This window comes from Lucilia cuprina, chromosome 5, assembly GCF_022045245.1.
Source record: "Lucilia cuprina isolate Lc7/37 chromosome 5, ASM2204524v1, whole genome shotgun sequence".
NCBI lineage: Eukaryota > Metazoa > Arthropoda > Insecta > Diptera > Calliphoridae > Lucilia > Lucilia cuprina.
In genome coordinates this window covers 64,079,512-64,098,625 of record NC_060953.1, presented here as the reverse complement: position 1 = coordinate 64,098,625, position 19,114 = coordinate 64,079,512, and the positions used below count along the sequence as shown (strand labels likewise).

Genomic DNA, 19,114 nt, shown 5'->3' with positions numbered 1-19,114 from the left:
AATGGTTTAATGTTTTCAATCATGCTAAATCAAAATCGGATTCTTAAAAAAAACTTTTCGAGCCTTTAGATCATTTTTAATGATTTTGTCTATTTCTATGATTTTTTTGTTTAATTTTCTATTTTAAAGATGTTTTAAAAGAATTTTTCTAATTTTAAGGAAATTTTCAATAAATGTTTGCTTTTTTAGGAAATGAATTGGTGGCAAATTTTTCATAAATTTATTATTTTTAGAAAATTGTCCATAAATTATTTATTTAAAAAACACATCTTTTTAGAAAATTACCTTTAATTTTTTTTTTAATTTTTAAATTTTTTTACGAAAATTTTGGAAATTTTTTATTAATTTTTTTTTTGATAATTTTGCAAAAAAAAAAAATCTCTTTAATTTTTTAATAAAATTTCTATTTTTAGAAATTTTTTAATAAATTTTCTTTTTTAAGATAATTTCTTTTACTATTTTTAGATTTTGATTATTTTTCTTTTGTTTGGAAAGTTTTAGTATTTTTTGGGAAAATTTAAATTTATTTTCTATTTTTAGAAAACTTTCCCTAATTTCTATTTTTTGGGAATTTTGATAAAAATATTCATTTTTTGGAAATTTTGATTTTTAAAAATTTTCTTTTGAGGAAAATTTTGATACATTTTTATTTTGGGAAATTTTCTGTTTTTTTAATATATATTTTTTTAAATTTTCTAAATTTTTGATTCATTTGTTTTTTTTTTCTTTTGGAAATTTAGAGTTATTTTCTTCTTTGGGAAATTTTAGATTTTAAGAAAATTTTCAATACTTCTTTTATTATTAGAAAACTTTCAGTAATTTCCTTTCTTTTTTAAGTTTTTGGAAATTTAAACTTATTTCCTTTTTTGGAAAATTTTAGATTTTTAGAAAATGTTCAATACTTTTTTCCGTTATTAGGAAAGTTTTTTTCAATTAATATCCTTTTTGGGAAATTTTCAATAAATGTTCTATTTTTAGATATTTTTTTTAACATTTTCAATTATTTCTCAAATAATTTTTTTTTGGGAAATTTCAAAAAAAAAAAATCCTTTTTGAGCAATTTTCAATAAAAAGAAATCTTCTATTCTTTAAACTTTTTGATTACTTAGGAAATAATCCCAAACATTCACTAATTTTCTTAGTTTGGGAAATTTTTAATAAATTTTTTTTCAATAAATTTCCTTTTTGGGAAATTTTCAATAAACTTTCTATTTTTAGATATAAAATAATAAAATATTTCTTGGGAAATTTTCAAATAATTACCTTTTTGGGTAATTTTCTATAAAAAGGAATCTTCTATTTTTTAAACTTTTTGATTACTTGGAAAATAATCCCAAATAAATTTTTTTGTGGGAAATTTTCTTATTTAGAATATTTTTAATTTCTTTTCGATAAATTTTCGAAAATTTCCATTTTGGGAAATTTTTAATAAATTTTCTAATTTTTGGAAATTTTTTATAATTTGTCTATTTTCTCCAACTTATTTTTTTTTTTAGTAAATTTCGATTTACTTTTTAGGAAGTTTTCAATAAATTTCCTTTTTGGGAAATTTCGATTAATATACTTTTTGGGAAGTTTTCTATAAATTTCATAAAATTTATAGAAAAATTCCAAAAAAAAAAAATTATTGGCATAAAATGCCAAATAAATTTTTTTTGGAAATTTTCTTAGAAAGAATTTTTTTAATTTCTTTTCAATTTGCAATAAATTTTTTGTGATTTTAAGAAAATTTCTAAATTGGAAAATTTTGACAAATTTACTTTTCGGGAATTTTTAATAAATATTCTATTCTTAAGAAATTCTTAATAAATTTTTTTTTAGGAAATTTTTAATAAATTTGTTTAATTTTTAAAATTTTTTATAATTTTTTCAAGAAAATTTTTTAATTTTCCAAAAATTAAAATATTTTAAACAATTTTCAATTATTTTTTTTTAAGAAATTTTCAAAAAAAAATTCCTTTTTGAAAAAATTATATTGCAAAATTTATACTTTTAAACAATTTTCAATTATTTTTGTATATTTTTAGAATTTTTTTAATGTGGATTTTCTAAAAATTTCCCTTTTTGAAAATTTTTATTAAATTTTCTTTTTTGAAAAAATTTAATTTAAAATTTGATTTTTCAATTAATATGTTTGTACATTTACTCTTCTAACCTTCCATCTAACTTCAAATAACAAAAACAATACATACACACAAAAACTTCAAAGAAAAAATACATGTGTTTTATTGAAAATTTACATAGATATAATAATTATTTTATGCAACATAAAAGGAACAAAAAATTTGAAAACTAAAACTAAAATAAATCATTTAAAATGCATTTAAATATTTATACCAAAACCATTAAAAAGAACCATTCACAATGGCTCTAAAACAATTTTAGTAAATGCCATTTTTATTTAAATGCCCTTCCTTAAATAAACAAGTCTTTTTTTAAAGAAAAGAAACAAAAATAGATTTAAAATTTATCTCAATACAACAATAAAAAACAAAATCCTACCAACATGTTAAATTTTGAATAGGTTGCTTCTTAACAAACGTTATTGTAAAAGGAATACACATGTAAAAAGAGAAAGATTTAAATGGCATCATTAACAATTTCTTTTTTTTAAATAATATGCAACATGCAGGAGGTGGTAAAGATAATTGTGAGAGTATGCTAGAGCTTCAATCATAAATAGCCCCAAGTTTGTTCTTTATCAAGGCATCAATATAGCTTATTGATATTTGGATATTGTAGGCAGTGGAGCAAAGCTGCTTCTATAAGTAGTAGGCTTAATAAAACCACCAGCAGATCTGAAATATAAAAAATTTAATTATTTGTTTCATTTAATAGTAAAAAACATAAAAATACCTCCAAAACATGGAACTGCCACGTTTAAGTTCATTTCTGGCTTGTAAATCATTGAAACAGCTGATCCAGTTATTATACTTGGGCATAATGGGTGGCTGACCAGCCATCAAACGAGAACCGGTAACAGTCATACAGGTAGATACCACATTCAAGGGATACAAAATGCTGGCAAAAGCAAACTGTCGGAAGAAATAGAATGAAAATAGAAATAGCTTGATTTTTTTTGCACATAACTTACTTGTGTAAAACCGGCACTATATTGTCGTCCAACTTTGTCTTTAATAACATATTTATTAAGTAAAAACACTGTTGAACTGGTCAATACCAAACAGGCAACATCACACAATATTTTTGGTACTAAACCAGCAAAGAAACCCATTAAACCTTCAGTCCTATAGATTTCAGCCATAGAGCCCATTATGGATTTGTAAATGGTTTCACGTCCAATAAATTGTGCCATCATACGCACAGAAATCACATGGAAAGGTTGAGATATAACTATACCCGATACGCTTAATACCACATCACGTTTAAGATTAACTTTGAATTGCAAGTAACTGTATTGGTATAAGTGGAGGAGGAAAAGTAGGGAATGAGAGAATTAGTTTTTTTTTTAGTAATTTGGATCATATTTATATGTTTATCGATAAATTTTCTATTTTTAGATAATTTTACAAAAATTGTTGATGAAAATGTTTTTTTCTATAGAAAATTTTCGATAAATTTTATAAAATTTCGATTTCGATAATTTTCGATTAATAGAATTTAGAATAAATTAACAAATATACTACCCAGGAAAATTTATAGAACTTGTTCTAAAAACTACTAGTTCTAGAACGAGTGAAAACAGAACCACTTCAGATTCTTAAACAACAGCCTTGGAACTAGTAGTTTCGCCATTCCTTTTGAACCCATTCTTTAGAATATTGTTGTGGTTCTTAAATACTTTTAAAAAGCTTTTAAGGAACTAGTTCTTTGAAACTAGTTATACATTGCTAGTTCGTTCTCTACAGCTTTCCTAGAACAAGTTCCGAGGTTGACAAATTTAAACAAAAATCATTGATTAAAGAACTAGTTCCAGAAGCGTTCCAAAGAACGAATATTGACTCCATAGCACTTCCTCAGAACCAGTTCCGAAAGTGACAATTTCGAACAAAAATCATTGGTCTCTACGCCAAACTAGAACCAGTTCAGGCTAAAACATGTGTTCTAGAACTAGTTGTAGAACTAATACAATTTTTCCTGGGTATGTACAAATGTATTTTTTATTGCATTTTTAAATCTACATTTTAATATAAAAAAGACGTATCTATCACTTCTTAAAAAAACACAATTCTGCGAAATACACTTTTTTATAATTTTTATGTTTTATCTGTCAAACTTTAACTATTTGATAAATATTTCAAACTTATAAAAACTATTCTTCATCCAATGATTTTCAAAAAGATTTCTTTCAACTTTAGATACGTCTTTTTTAATGTTATGGTAATGAGTGATAAGTTGAATTATGATATCATTTGTTAAATATAATACGGCATAATGTTTATTTATAATTAATCTCATTTCATATGAGGAGCACTTATATTTAGTAAAGTTTAATATTTCAATATTAACAAAAATATTTATTTGAAATATTATTGAAAAATAAATAAACATACGATTAATTTTAGATAAAATGTCCCAAAATGCAACAACAAAGTTACAAAAAATGTGTTAATTATATCATAATTACTAGAATATAATTAGATTTCTTTCAAAAAACTTTTCAAACTTTCTATCCAAAATTTAATTTTGAATTTTTTACACTTTTTAATGATATTTATAACAATGTTAATAATAAAAAAAACTTACAGTTCTTCATCGGTTAATAAATCATCATCCTTGTTATATTCCAAGGCCTGAAGACCCAAACGATTGGCAATTTTCTCACTAAAAATCATGCTGCAAATGGAACCCACCAATTTGGGTGTCAAACCACGATAGGAGCCATAAAAACCATCAATTTTGCGTATATGTCCAGCTAAAAATGTCCATTAAATTAATAATAAAAACTAATAAAAGAGCTGCCCTCCCACAACTACTTACCATATTGAAAGATATTGGGTAAAATCATTATGGGTTTACCCAAAATAGAACGTCCCGGTACAGCTGGTATTGGTTCATAGCCCAATTGTATCAATACTTTGGAATACTCGAAGGGATGTAGAGCAGCACTTACACCCAAACGCATACCAAAACGTATCCATTCTGATACTTCCTTATTATGTTGATTTTCATCTTCATTGTGGAGTGACATTTTGGCCGGTTGATCGCTTGTTTAAAAAGATTTTAAAGAGTTTTTGTAATTTTATTTCTTGGGGTGCGGCGGGCAGTAGTTATTATGGAACCGGCCCGACAGAATTTTTTTTGCGATAACAAATAAGATTTTTTTGGGATATGTCAAAGACAGGTTAGGAAAAAAATCTATTGACAGCTGTTTTGGGTTATCATTTCTGTTAGCATAGCAGAGAGTTAATGCAGTGTTGTATTTATGCTAAAGAAAACGTTAAATTACAACGGAAGTCTGATGTTATTAAAAAATATATTTATTTTTATTAAAACTTAAAAAAAAACAATTTATATGAAAAATGAAATAATATGAGGTGGATGCAAGCCCTTAAAGGGTAATCTGTGAAAGCATAGTCTTTAGGTAAATTCACAAATCGACTTTTTGTATTAACTTTATCCCCTACTAATAAACAGCTGTTTTTTGTTTATATCGTTAAAAAAGCGGCAACAACACAAAAAAACCTTACATCACTAAATAACCAATTCCACATGTTTAAAAGTAATTTTACAAAATGAATCGTTATTTATTAGAAATTTCCTATATAGGAACAAGATTTCGGTGAGTTTTTCATATAAAAATAAAATATATTTATAAATTAAACTTATATTAATTCTACAGAGGCATACAAAAAACAATAAATAAACTAGAGGAGGCACGCTTAGACACCACAACAATACAAGGCTGCATAGAATTGGCACTGGGTGTCTTTAGACCAGTTAATGAAATACAGACGGTATTATCAAGTAGGTAAGTTTTATGCTAAATAGAGTCTTTATTGTTTAATGTATTTTTGATCATTTGCCTAGAACTGATGCGGGTGTCCATGCTTTACATTCAACTCTGCATGTAGACTTACAACGCTATGATGGTAATCCTTATGATGTTAAGTCTATGGTGGGTGTTTTAAATCGTACTTTAGATAAACAGAATTTGGCGATACGTGTTTTAAATACTAGAATTGTACCCGATACTTTCCATTGTCGTTACGACGCTTTGGCCAGAACTTATTTGTATCGCCTTGCTGTGGCCAAAGAAGGCATTAGTGAGACAGAAGGTTTGAAAAATAGAAATTTTGAAGCCTATTTACCAGTTGAAGAATTAGATCGCTGTTATTTTTTACAGTAAGTTGAACAATTATTTTCATTTGCATTCTGTCCATCACATTTGCACAATCAGTGTTTTTAAGAGATTTTAATGTTGGAATCTTAATTAAGGGCCAATGTTTTATTATACGATCATAGTAGTGTTGTTTAAGTAATTAATATAGAGTTTTTTGAGAGTTTAAAAGAAAGTCTGAGTTTAAAAAAGGACTTACAACAATAATTGTTTAAAAGGATAGTTATCATAGATCTGTAGTAGTCCTTATAACATACAAAAAATACTAATCATGGGCCACTTAAATGTATCAAGTTTTGCTCGCGAATTATGGATGAAACTTTTGATTTTTATGTTTTTTTCATGATGTAAAAGTGCATCCTGTTTTTTTTTGGTTTATTTAATGTTCTATTTTAAGGATTTATTTTAAAAAAGTAAATTTTAGATTTTAAAGAAATATTTTTACGATATTTGTAATTTTAAAGATAATATCGTAAAAAGTTAAAAACGAAAATTTCAAACCTCATAAAGCTGGGTGGCGCAACATAATGTCCAGTGACATAATGTCCATAGACCTTTTGCCAAACTTTAAAGCGACATAATGTCCATGGACATTGTGACACTTTTAAAACAGAAATTTATTGGAAAATTTGTTTAAAAAGTCTTATCCCGAAAAGAATTGCTCTTAAATTGTGTGTATATTACATTGTGGACTCCTATTTAAAAGTGCCCTGGATAGACGGCCTTCGGCCGGGCGCAGGGATTTCAAACTCTAGGGTATTTCTAACACCGGTTTCGCTAAATTAAACCTTTTTTGATAAATGTAATCTTTGCAATCCCTGGACTTTATGTCGTCTACCATATAAGTTCCTTTATCCGGACAAAAAACGATTTTTCATTTGCTTTATAACATTTAATAACATCTCCATGCTGAATTCATTCATCAATAATAAAAAAAGACTTCCAACGTCCAATAAAATCTTAAAAACAATTTAATTTCCAGAAATGGTGCTTTCGATATTGAACGCCTAAAAAAAGCTTCACGCATGCTCTTGGGTCGTCATGATTTTCGTACATTTATGTCGGTAAGTCGTCAGAAAGGGCCGTCGCGTGATCATCCCATGTTCACGGTACGTAGTATTGATGAAATCAATATAAGACCAGGAAAAACAGCAGCAATTGGTCCCAATGCCAAACTAGCTGAAGAGTTTTACGACTATTGGGATATTGAAATAAAAGCTAGATCATTTATCTACAAACAAGTGAGACGTATGGTGGGTGCTCTTGTAGCGGTGGCTACAAATCGCATCACTGAAAAGTGTCTATATGAAATGTTAACTATACCCTCTAAACATAATTGGGATCCCCGTATTCTTTTGGCACCAGCTTTCGGTTTGTATTTATGTCGTGTGCATTATAACGAAAAAGATTTGCAGTTCAAAGAATAAAAAGAAGTAATCTTAACAAAATGAGTTTCCTTGAAGAATTAAAACAAAAGAAAATCAAACTTAAGGCTTGTGATACTATTATAACCACTGCCACGGGAGAACGTTTTATTGAAAATTCTTCCACTTATGTAAGAGAAAAATTAAATACCAGCCCCTCCTATGGTTTTGTAGTGGATACAAAGCCCGACTTTAAACCAGCACAAATTTTAAAGAATTTTCTTTATTTGGGTTCTCAGGATGCTGTGACTATGGACAACATTAAGGAATATAAATTAACACACATTTTAAGTATTGGCATTAAATGTCCTCCTTTAGAGGATTTACCCTGTAACTTAGAAATGCTCTATGTACCCTGTTTGGATTTACCAGAGACCAATTTGAAGGAGCAGGGAATTTTATCAAAATCATTTGATTTCATTGAAGCGTGTCGTTTAAATAGTGGCCGTATTTTGGTTCACTGCAATGCCGGAGTTTCTAGATCTGCTACTATAGTTATTGCATATTTAATGAAATATCACAACCTGGATTTCGATAGGGCCTATAAACAGGTTAAATCGCAAAGAGAGTGTATACAGCCCAATGCCGGATTTTTGAAACAACTAAAAGAATTCGAAAATAAACTTTAGATTATTAATAATTATGAAATTAAATTAAATGTATATTATGCTGTTTAATTAAATAAACTAATATTTTTACTTTAAACTCTTAAATAAATGTAGTTTATATTGTTTTGTTTGCTGGGTTATTATTATTTTACTATTTTTTCGAATTTCAAAACATAGAAAACCAAGTTTTAAACAGATAACAATTTAAAATTGATTTCTTATTAAAATAAAATGAAACAACAAGAAGAATCTTCTAAAAAGTGGGAAAAGGATGATTCAGATCAATCGGAAATTGGACACTCGAAAAATCGGGAAAACAAAAATGTCAAGGAGACATTTTTTGGTCGTATATTTCGTAAAGTCATAGATAGTGGTATACCAATTAAGAAAGCTCTTAATTGTGTGTTCTTTGGTTATGTCTGTGGCATTATTTTAACCATAATTTGGTACAATTATGTTACGAAAGAGGAATTGAATACATTGCGTTGGATTTGCTTCATTGTCATTGGATTTATCGTATTGCTTTTATCATATAGCATGGAAGTGAGGTAAGAAGAGATTTAAGAGATTATTCGCTTGAGTTTGTTTAATATAAGTTTCCAATTGGCTTAAATGAATAAATAATTCTAACTGGATTTTAACTCTTATTGGAAGAGAGGATCATCAGATACATAAACGTATTCTGCTCTGCATTAGGCTTACTCCTTTTTTCCGAAACAAGTTAATGAGTTACAAATGATTCGCTAACTATACCTTGGTAAAGTTTTTAATCTTGATATTCTAAGGAACTCGTTCCAATGCAAACATCTTATTGTATTTTCAACAAACTATTCGTTTAAGTCTAAGGAGCTTTGAGGTTTCTTGACAGGCATAAGTTCCAAAAGGTAATCTTACTACACTTTAATGAGGTGATTATTCGAATGGATCAATATATCCAATGTAGTTTCCACAATAACCACTATCACTGATTTCTTGATTGGCAAACATATATCACCTTTCATTTGGATTCTGCACCATTTACTATATCGGTATTCAAACTCAAAAATTAACCTTTTATAAGCCTTAAACATAGTGTTAATCATCGAGTTTAGAAGACTATCTTTTATTGATCTCCTTGAGATACAAGGCATCTCTTTTCCTTACCTAGGATCATTTGTATCAGTAATGTCGATGCGATCATCTTTAGAAGATTATCTTTAATCGATCAAATTGATCACCAAGAGGCTTGACTGATTGTTTTCATGTCCTCTTTAGCACTATGGATGTCTCTAATTCTTTATTGAGGTTTTTGAAAGAGGTTTTTTTAGGTTGGACAGTTGAATATGTGGAGTTTATAATGGGGACCCTGCCCACAAGCTGGACATATATTTGAGACGGCACGGTCTATGCGGGACCAGTAGGCTTTGAGCCTGTTGCTCCATCTCGATCGCAGTTATGCCAGAGCAACTCTTGTTTTTCGCGGCAGGCTCTTCTCTATTTCTGCTATGGGCGGTGGGCGACCTCCACGACCGAAATTCATGCGGTAACCGAGGTATTGACGGCGTCTCTATGAATGTCGTTCAAAGCTGCTGTATACGAGTTGCAATCTAAAAATTCTGAACATAACTTCGTATTCTCTCTTCGGGGGAGCATCAAACTGTGTGATGTTAAAGTTGGGATGATTCCTCTGGTGACATCCTAAGAAGAACAGCATATTTGACCACTGACCGGCCAATTGTGTATTAGGTAGCCAACAAGGTTTCTTCTTTTAAACAACTTTTGTAGTTGACAACTATCTTTGTGATGGTTTTCTTTTTTCGCCTTCTCCTCCTTCTTTAGGAAGTATTTTCCATATCTAATTGATAATCTCTTGTTATATCCTAACGAAGAGCTCTTATTGTTACCCTTGGACACATCATTAGGAGTTGATTAGTCTACTGTTATGTTGAGGTAATGTCGCGGTGATATCGTGCTTCTTGTCAGAACGTTATTCACATGATTGCCTTATCAACGCCATAAGACCATTCATCCTGATCTACTCTCTTTTTGGTATAAATGTTCGTTGAATACTTCATCCTCTCATACTTTTATATCCGAGCCCTAGACCATTTTAAGTCAATGCTACCTTTAGACAGACCAATAAAAAGGAAATCACATAGAATTAATACAAATTTCAATCTTCGTTCTATTGATGAATATCGTCTAATCTTTCTGTAGTCTCTCAGAATCATTAAATAATTCGAAATTTAGTTGGGGAATCGTATTCATCTCTAATCATTGCACATTTCAAAATCCGATACGTTAATTTTTATTGTTTTGGCAGCTTGCAACTCTCGGATGAGGTTGTGGTTTCGGTTCCCTGGTTAATGAGCGCCTAGGTGTATTTATTCGGATTTGATGTATATACATTCTGCTTTCAAACTAACTATTACATTCTTCCGCCCAATGTTTACAGATGTACCGCTACCTTAGCCATACCGATTTTATGCAGTTCCAAAGGACGTTCAGTAATAATAGCCTTAGGATTTTTCTTAGCCGCTACTGGTCCCACAATAAATATCTTTCATAATATTGACGTAATGGTAACAAGTCTAACTTGTGGTCAAATGCAATTGAAAGAAGCGCTAAGTGAAATGTTGGATGCACTAAAAAAACCATTAGTAGCCATTAAAGAAGCCATACGTAATGCCATTAACGATTTGAGAAATGTGCTCAAAAAAGTACAAGTAGTTTTATTAAGAATCGAGGAATTGGTAATAATTATATGTAAGTTTTTTTTCTCTCTCCGAAAGCCATTAAAAACGAAAGACACAAAAATTCTCTTTTAAAAATTTTAGTAGCGAGCATTAAGAACGCGTTCGCCTGGCTGGAGAATATTGTGAAAATGTGTAATACTAAATTTGGCACACCCTATGAACGTTGCATGGACATGTCAAAACTTGCCATGCAGGATTGTCGCAACAAATTGGGTCCTATCAATGGCATTTGCCGTGTTACTCATGTCTTTTCAATGCTTTGCTATACCGCTAAAATAGTGGATGTTATTTGTGTTTTAGTGGATGTCGTTAATTATGCCATTATTGCGAAAGTTATGGAAAGTAGGTGTTTTAAGAGTTTATTAAGTTTGTAAACTAATTATAAAAGTGATTAAACTTTACAGAATTGGCGTTTTTTGTGGGAGAAATTAAAAAACTATTTGATGTTTCTATATCATTTGATCATGATTTTTATTTTCAAACTACAACTTCTAAGGAATTGCAACAAGTTAAAAGGGATATTATGGCAGATATACACAAGAAAATGAGAACATTTGTTTTAATATTCGGTTGGTTGGACTTAATGAGTCTGGTTTTGCTGTTGGTGATTGTTGTCAAGTAAGGGAACTAAAATCTAAAACTTTGGTATTTAAATATTTAAGAGTCCATCCTCTTTTTCTAGAGCCATTTACTTTCGCTTGAAATATATTCACAATCTGGGCTATCAAAATAATTATATAACTAATGAATTTCTGGAAATCGATGAGAAACGTAAATCTCTACAAATGGAAACGGTTTTACCCCTAACATTTACCGAAAGCTTTAAATATCCAGGGGTATGTGTTAAGTTTATTTTCTCGGTTTATCATTCTTTTAATATCTGCATAAAATGATTTATAGCTTACCGATTGCCGGCTTACTAAACAGGAATGGCTGGGTATTGCTCAATCCAGTATGTTCTTAATTATTTCAACTATTCAATTGTTTTGTATTTGTTTTGCCGATTATTGTCTATTTTGGATTTTGGCAATGATTTCGTTTTATGGTCATAAGGAATTGGGATTTGAAGGTATGTTAAAAACTTGTCATTTCCTAAAAGACTAAGTCCAATAAATTGATCTCATGAAATCGAATGTCATCGCTATGATCAAATATTTCTTTGATCCTTTAGACATTCAAAATTAAAAATCACATTGATTCTATCAGGACTGTCACATAATTTGTGATGGAGATAAATAGGAAAGTTAATTCCACATTTGATCGGAATGGAATTATGTGACAGGCCTGTATGACAGATTCATCCCAAGCTTTATTATCATTGGAGAGATGTAAAATAAGTATTTACTCATTATAATCTTATTTTCAAAATGTTAGTTCCTCCCTATATTACCGTAGAGGTCGAAGGTGGTGGTTTTGTGGGTGAAATATTTCGTGGCATTGTACATGCCTTCGAACCAATATCACAAAACTATACCATGGACTCGAAGACATGTCTGCCAAATCCAAGAACTCCAAATTATGCTTATTACTATTTAATAACAATGATTATAATTATGGCATGGATTTTTCTATTTTGTCAACCCTATGGTCTCAGATTAAGACATATAGTAATGCGTTTGTATTATCCGGAGGTGGCAAGACAAAGAGCAGCTTGGTTACATAGTAAAATTCTACTTAAAAGAAGTAAGTTTCTCTTATAAATAAATCAGATGCAGAAAAAAAGATTATTTTGAAATTCTTAAAAGTGTCCTTCTTCAAATTGGCTCGACGTAAGGCTCGTTTGTTATTTAGAAAGAACTCCACTACAGATAATTTTTCCTATTTGGATTGGTTAAGGGCTCAAACAGAGCAGTAAGTCGAAATCTTGTTAATTAAACTAGATTTTTAGACTTTTAACATTTCTTTGAATATTTAAGATATTGCATATGCCGTTTTATATTGGGCCAAAGATCCAAGGATAAATGTATATTGTGTGGCACTCCTTTAGATAGGTAATTGTGATATTTTATAATGGGGGCAAATTTATAATTTTCCTTTTGGTTTTCTTTAGTGACCTACGTATAAAATGTGAAACTGTGGGCTGTTCGGCTATTTATTGCAAGAATTGTTTTAAAGAATCATTTAACATGTGTTGTCTTTGTAATAATCCTGTAGAATATGGTGATTTTAGTGATATCTCAGAAGTTGAGTAAGTTGAACATTTTATGGATAATGAGTTTGATTTTCAAAAATTTCGTTTCTTTATAATGTCTGAAGAGATTCATCGGATGATCCGGATGCCATTCATTATGATGAAACCGAGGAGTATTGTGCATTGTAAAAAATTGAACTCCTTTATGTTTCTGACGTCTAACTTATCATATGGTCGAGAATAAAAAGCAATTCAATATCTCAAATCTTTGAGAACATGATTAATTGTCTCTTTATTTGTATAGCTTTTGTAGGTCTAAAGTTATGAAAATTCCAATTTTAGTAACTAAACGATCGAAATGATCACCAATACGATGAAAAAGATAACTTGTCTCTGGTTGATTAACGCACGAGCAGTCAATTAGATTCGAAGAAACTCTAATTTGACTGGACCTCTTTTCAGGTGTAATATTGTATATTATTAGGTATGGCCTGTAACTTAGAGTAATCTCAGGATATCATTAAGCTTTGACCCAGGTATCCCACCAAAGTAAAATATGATGTAACTGTCAAGAATACAGTTTCAGCGGCAATGTATTCACAGAGAAGATGGACGACTACTTCTATCTTTTGCCAGTCGTTGCAACTGCGCCAGTGTTCATTGAAGGGGATCCCAACTCAGAGCTTTGCTTACAAGTCTTCCTATTATCATGCTATTAACCTCGATATATCCCATATATTTCCGTTTATAAGGTGTCTTGTGCGTTTCTCATTCTCAATAACTTGGCTGAACTGAAACTGCGTTGAGATGTCCAGAGCAAATTCTGTTCTGGCCATAGATTAGGCTTCACAGAACACACTTGAACCAACACCGCAGTTCAATTTAAAAACAACTGTAAATATTCTGGTGGTATATCCGCACCCCTACACCACTCGCTCCTGGAAAAAAACTTGGGTTTGAAACCCCTATCAATGTCCGTGTGTGGGGTAATATAGACGGATGGTTGATTTAAGATTTGAAGTAGTAGGCTTTAAATTTAGGGTGCCCAAATGTTCTTGATCTCCAATTTCCGGATGAGGTAAGCCTTACTGTGCTGTAAGTGCACAAAGCTTCTGAAGATTAACTTGTCTCTAAACGATTAGTTTTGATGTAAACTTTTCTTCTTTTTAATAAAAACAACGCCTTCTTCAATATACTAGTTCTGCAATTAACCATCGACTAATTCCAACAGCTTCCCGAACATTTCCAAAGATCACTCTAAGGGATATATTATATATTCCAATCAAACGTTCAATTTGATTTAGAACCTTGCTTTACCTTTTTTTTATTATCTCTATGAGGGTTTTAATAGAGAACCCTATTAAAATCTTCAAATTCAGAATGGAGATTATGTACGGTCAGTAAGTTCACCAAGTCATAGAATTAGTGTTGTTTAGATGATATTGACTTCGTCAAGTAGGCCCCAAGGAACATATTCTTCTTCCTAATTATACGATAACACAACTTGATCAAACCCTGTGTACTATTGGTATTGGATAGCTTGCGATTAAATATGATTATTCCTTTCAGATTTAAGTAGTCTTTTATGTTTTTGGACCGTAAGATTTCGAGATCGCAGCTTTATACCCTTGTAGAGCGTGTAGATGCAAAGTCATGTAAGATGATGTATGATATAGCAATTGTTCTACGTCTTCGTTTAAACAGCTTCTGTAATAACTGTTATTTAGTAGATTTCTGAGTTATCGGTCAGTCTAAATATGTCAGGTTATCCTACATATAGATTTGGCTAAACCTTAATAAATTCAAAGTCTTGAAATAGTTCGTAATTTTGATGTTTTTTGCTGCAGTTCGTGTTACCTCTTACTTTTCATCAGCATCATTCAAAACCTTAAATTTATGTGCGAAAGGAGTTCCATCGAAAAGTTCATATTACTAATACAGTAAATATTTCTATTAAATGAATGCATTTCGCAATTAAAAGAAATTCATTCGAATCCCTAAATGCCTATTTTTTGATTAAAAGGTGTTAATTTAATTTATTTATAATTGATTACTTAGTATTAAGTTACATGCACACGACAATGATTACAAATCTATTAGTAAATGACCTTAAAAAATTTATTCCGTTTTGTGTCGATTTCAAATTTAATAATAATTTTTCCCTATTATATTGCCATAACTAACGCAGATCCCTTAGCAATCTTTGCCTTTTCAACACACATAACGGAGAAGAAAACACAGCTGTCTGTTTGAACAAAATGCGGAAATGCAAAGTGTTATAATTGGATCACAATAGTTGTTAATGTTTGTCATGCAAACACAATAGTGGTAAAGGGACATAACGACAAAAAAGCGAGAGTAACATTTATATAGTGTTATACACCATTTCCTAAAGTAATTTCCCATTAATTTTTTCCTACACATTTTACTATAAAAATATACATTTATGGTGTAAATATTTGTACTTTTTTGTTAAATATTAGGTCACTTGTCTTATACAACTTGTTTAAATTTATCAATTTACAGGGTACATGGTGTTGCAGATGAAACAGTGATTTTATTGTTTATTTTTAACAATTGTTATACAAACAGTAGCAGAGTCAATAACAGCTGCTTGCCGTTTTGTATCAAAAACATTTAATGGATTTTAAAAATAGTTTTTTTATTTAGCTCATGAGTATGAAATTTAATTCCTCTGCTAACACATTTAATTATCTAAGTATTTGCATTATTTTGCAAATATTTGCAAAATTCAAAGAATAATTTAGTTATTTTGAAAAGTTCAGATTTACAAATGTTGCGGCAACAGCAAATAAAGCGATTTAACGAATTTTAATAGCATCTTGGAGTACAGTTTTTCTTGTGCGTTTATTCTAAGCAAGTTTTTTTTTGAAACTTAAGCTTGATTTTATAAGAAAAGTTGCTTCAATTATGAGCAATTATTCTTTATATAAGTTGCTTGGTTTCTAAGCAATTTTGCTTTAAAAAAGCATTTTTTTAAAAGAAGTTGCTTGTATTATAAGAAAGCTTTCTTATAAAAGTTGTTGGATTGTAAGCAAGCTTTTTTTTTACAAATGTTTCTTTGTTTCATAACTTTCCCTTATATACGTTGTTGGATTCAAACAATTTTGCTTAAAAAAATGTTTGTTGTACTGTAAAATTGAATTTTAGAAGAGTTGTTTGATTCTAAGCAAGCTTTAAGAGAAGTTGCTTGGATTATTAACAAGCTTTTTTTGGAAAGTTGTTTGCAACAAGCTTTTTTTAAATGTTCCTAATGGGTTCTAATTAAATTTGGCAAAAGCAGATTGGAATCTAAGCAAGTTTTCTTTACAAATGTTGCTTAGATTTAGAGCAATTTTTCTTAACAAAAGTTGCTTGAACTTTAAGCTATCTTGTTTTAGACGAGTTGCTTGGATTCTAAGCATGTTTTCATAATAAATATTGCTAGGATTTTAAGCAAGGTTAACAAGTTTTCTTTTAGAATTTGGATCTTGATCAAGTTTTTTTTTTTAAGTTTTTTAGATTGTGAGCAAAAGTTGCTTGGTCTCTATGCATGTTTACTTTAGACAAGTTGTTTGGATTTTATTTAAATTTTCTTTTCAACAGATGATTCATTTTAAGCAAGTTGCTTGTATTCTAAGCGATTCTTTTTTCAAAAGTTGCAATTATTCTTGTTAAAAAGTTGCTTGGATTTCAAGCAATTGTTCTTGTTAAAAAGTTGCTTATATTCTTTCAGACACAGCCCTTCTTGAATCCAATTCATATGCTAGTTTTATGTGACTCACTGTTAAATAGAAGCAATTTCTGTTCTATTTTAAACAATTTTTGCAGCAATATCTCACTTTACTAAGAAACTTATTTGCAATGATCACATTTCATTTTCATCGTTCTCGCTCTAACACTGTACATTAACTATATTTTACAAACATATTGAAACGTGTCAATTTGTAAAATTCATTCAACATTCTCTGAGGTGTAAAAATATTTTAAATCTTATATACTTATTATAATCTTTCAAGCAAATAAAATTACAATGAATCTTAGATATCGATTTACTTTTCTTACTAGATTACAAAAATATTGTTCCACTTTAATAAGTAGAAGTAATTGTAAATTATAAGAAAATTGTAAAGAAAACGTAATCATTCAGAATTATATTTCTAAAGAAATAATCTGCAAATTGCAAACGCCATTATTAAGTTACTGAAGTTTTTTTTTTGTAATTTCTCACGTTTTAGCGATTTAATAAAGAACGAAAATAACTCTATTTTTAATGCGTTTTATAATGAATTCATTAAGAATTTTATTTTTAAATTGGAGATTAAAATGAATGAATTTAGTTTTAGTATTTTATGAAAAAAATTATGAAATTTAAGAAAATGCTTTAAATTTAAAGGAAAATATTATACAAGCATAAACTTTCCAATAACTAACCAAGATTAATACTTTAATTGCAGTTTAAACTGTGCTTTATTTAAATCAAAATTAAATTGTTTTTCAAGCTAAGCCTTAAAGCAAAAACTAGCACTTTCTATTACGTTTTCAGTTAAATAACTTTTATTAACATGCTGTTTTTTGTTATTACCTCCGCTATTCCGCTAAATTATTACTTAATCCCAAATTTACTGCTTTTTGTGTTAGTTCTATTCTTAAACGTTATAAACATGATTTTAAAATAGATTTACAACTAAATCCTCTACTTAACTCTTTTTCTGTCTGAACGCCCATTTTTATACATCATAAACATAAATGAATCATAAAATTCTTCTGATCACTTAAGTATTAAACTAATTTTCAATATTTAACCATAAAATTTATTAAAAATCCATAAAAATTAAATGTTTAAAAAAAACTGATAACAAATCCTCAACAATAGAGATCAAAAGAAATTGGTGTCTCATTTGAAACGATAAAAGAAAAATCTCGAAACAAACAATAGAAAGTAAACAATAGGAAGCGTTTTTCTATTTTGAAATGAAAAAAACCTGGTTTAGTTAAAAGACCCATTAATAGTGATCCCATTGTTACACCTTTATGACAATCATAAATTTCTAATTTAAATTTCTCAGATAAACACTCATACTGGTACTGGTAAATAATAAAGGGGGATTTTCTTTTTTTTTTTTTGAATTTTAAAAAAAACTATAAAATTATAAAAGACCACCTTACTTTTTGGGTTATTTTAGTGGAATAAATTAATAAATTAAATAATGTTTGTCAATAAGAAAATTTATTATAGGAAAATATTTTGATAATCATTTGTAATATTCTTTTATTTAGAACACACAGAGGAGTAACAATAGAAATTCTTTTGGAGTTAGATTATTGTCATGACTTTCGAGTTATTTTTTTTTTATTTTTAAAAAACCTAAACTTGTTTAAATTCTTGGAAACATAATTCCTAGCACTTTAAACTATACCGAATTGATGGCCTTAAGGTGTGAGAGTAGAAATTTGAAACCATACTTAATTATAATCTAAATGCAGCATTAGGATAAGAATAATTTTCAAGTTTTATTCCAATTTCAAAATGTTTAGAATTGAAGCAATTTTACTAAATATACTTTGAAGCTACGATTCCAAAGGAAACTTACTTTCATTCCATGGAACTATTGTAAACAGAATTCTTAATTCAAGCTTATTTTCTTAAGGAAACGTCCTCTTAATACGAACAACTTTTCTAAAGAAAACATCCTATTTAGTCCTTTCAACAGATAGATAGATAAATAGATAGTTAGGTAGATAGATAGATAGATAGATAGATAGATAGATAGATAGATAGATAGATAGATAGATAGATAGAAAGATAGATAGATAGATAGATAGATAGATAGATAGATAGATAGATAGATAGATAGATAGATAGATAGATAGATAGATAGATAGATAGATAGATAGATAGATAGATAGATAGA

General features: G+C 29.1%; 4 protein-coding genes across 4 annotated transcripts; 3 read left to right on the top strand and 1 right to left on the bottom strand.

Annotated features, from left to right (window-relative positions):
• Positions 1-2,213: 2,213 nt before the first annotated feature.
• On the bottom strand, positions 2,214-5,294 carry LOC111682732 (mitochondrial carrier homolog 2). The gene is made up of 5 exons (XM_023444728.2): positions 4,942-5,294; positions 4,708-4,876; positions 3,095-3,413; positions 2,857-3,035; positions 2,214-2,798 (listed from the first exon to the last, which is right to left on the bottom strand). The coding sequence occupies exons 1-5, from the start codon at positions 5,150-5,152 to the stop codon at positions 2,720-2,722; spliced, it is 957 nt and encodes a 318-aa protein (XP_023300496.2). The 5' UTR covers positions 5,153-5,294; the 3' UTR covers positions 2,214-2,719.
• Positions 5,295-5,610: 316 nt separating this feature from the next.
• LOC111682746 (tRNA pseudouridine synthase-like 1) lies at positions 5,611-7,728 on the top strand. The gene is made up of 4 exons (XM_023444743.2): positions 5,611-5,743; positions 5,804-5,932; positions 5,992-6,306; positions 7,284-7,728. The coding sequence occupies exons 1-4, from the start codon at positions 5,697-5,699 to the stop codon at positions 7,726-7,728; spliced, it is 936 nt and encodes a 311-aa protein (XP_023300511.2). The 5' UTR covers positions 5,611-5,696.
• A 20-nt stretch (positions 7,729-7,748) lies between these two features.
• LOC111682742 (dual specificity protein phosphatase 19) lies at positions 7,749-8,436 on the top strand. Its single transcript, XM_023444739.2, has one exon. It carries the CDS (start codon positions 7,749-7,751, stop codon positions 8,352-8,354), a length of 606 nt encoding a protein of 201 aa, XP_023300507.2. The 3' UTR covers positions 8,355-8,436.
• An 89-nt stretch (positions 8,437-8,525) lies between these two features.
• LOC111682745 (DC-STAMP domain-containing protein 2) lies at positions 8,526-13,466 on the top strand. Its single transcript, XM_023444742.2, has 11 exons — positions 8,526-8,881; positions 10,768-11,078; positions 11,150-11,410; positions 11,473-11,686; positions 11,751-11,904; positions 11,969-12,137; positions 12,443-12,751; positions 12,814-12,919; positions 12,985-13,059; positions 13,119-13,256; positions 13,325-13,466. The coding sequence occupies exons 1-11, from the start codon at positions 8,565-8,567 to the stop codon at positions 13,386-13,388; spliced, it is 2,118 nt and encodes a 705-aa protein (XP_023300510.2). The 5' UTR covers positions 8,526-8,564; the 3' UTR covers positions 13,389-13,466.
• Positions 13,467-19,114: the final 5,648 nt, after the last annotated feature.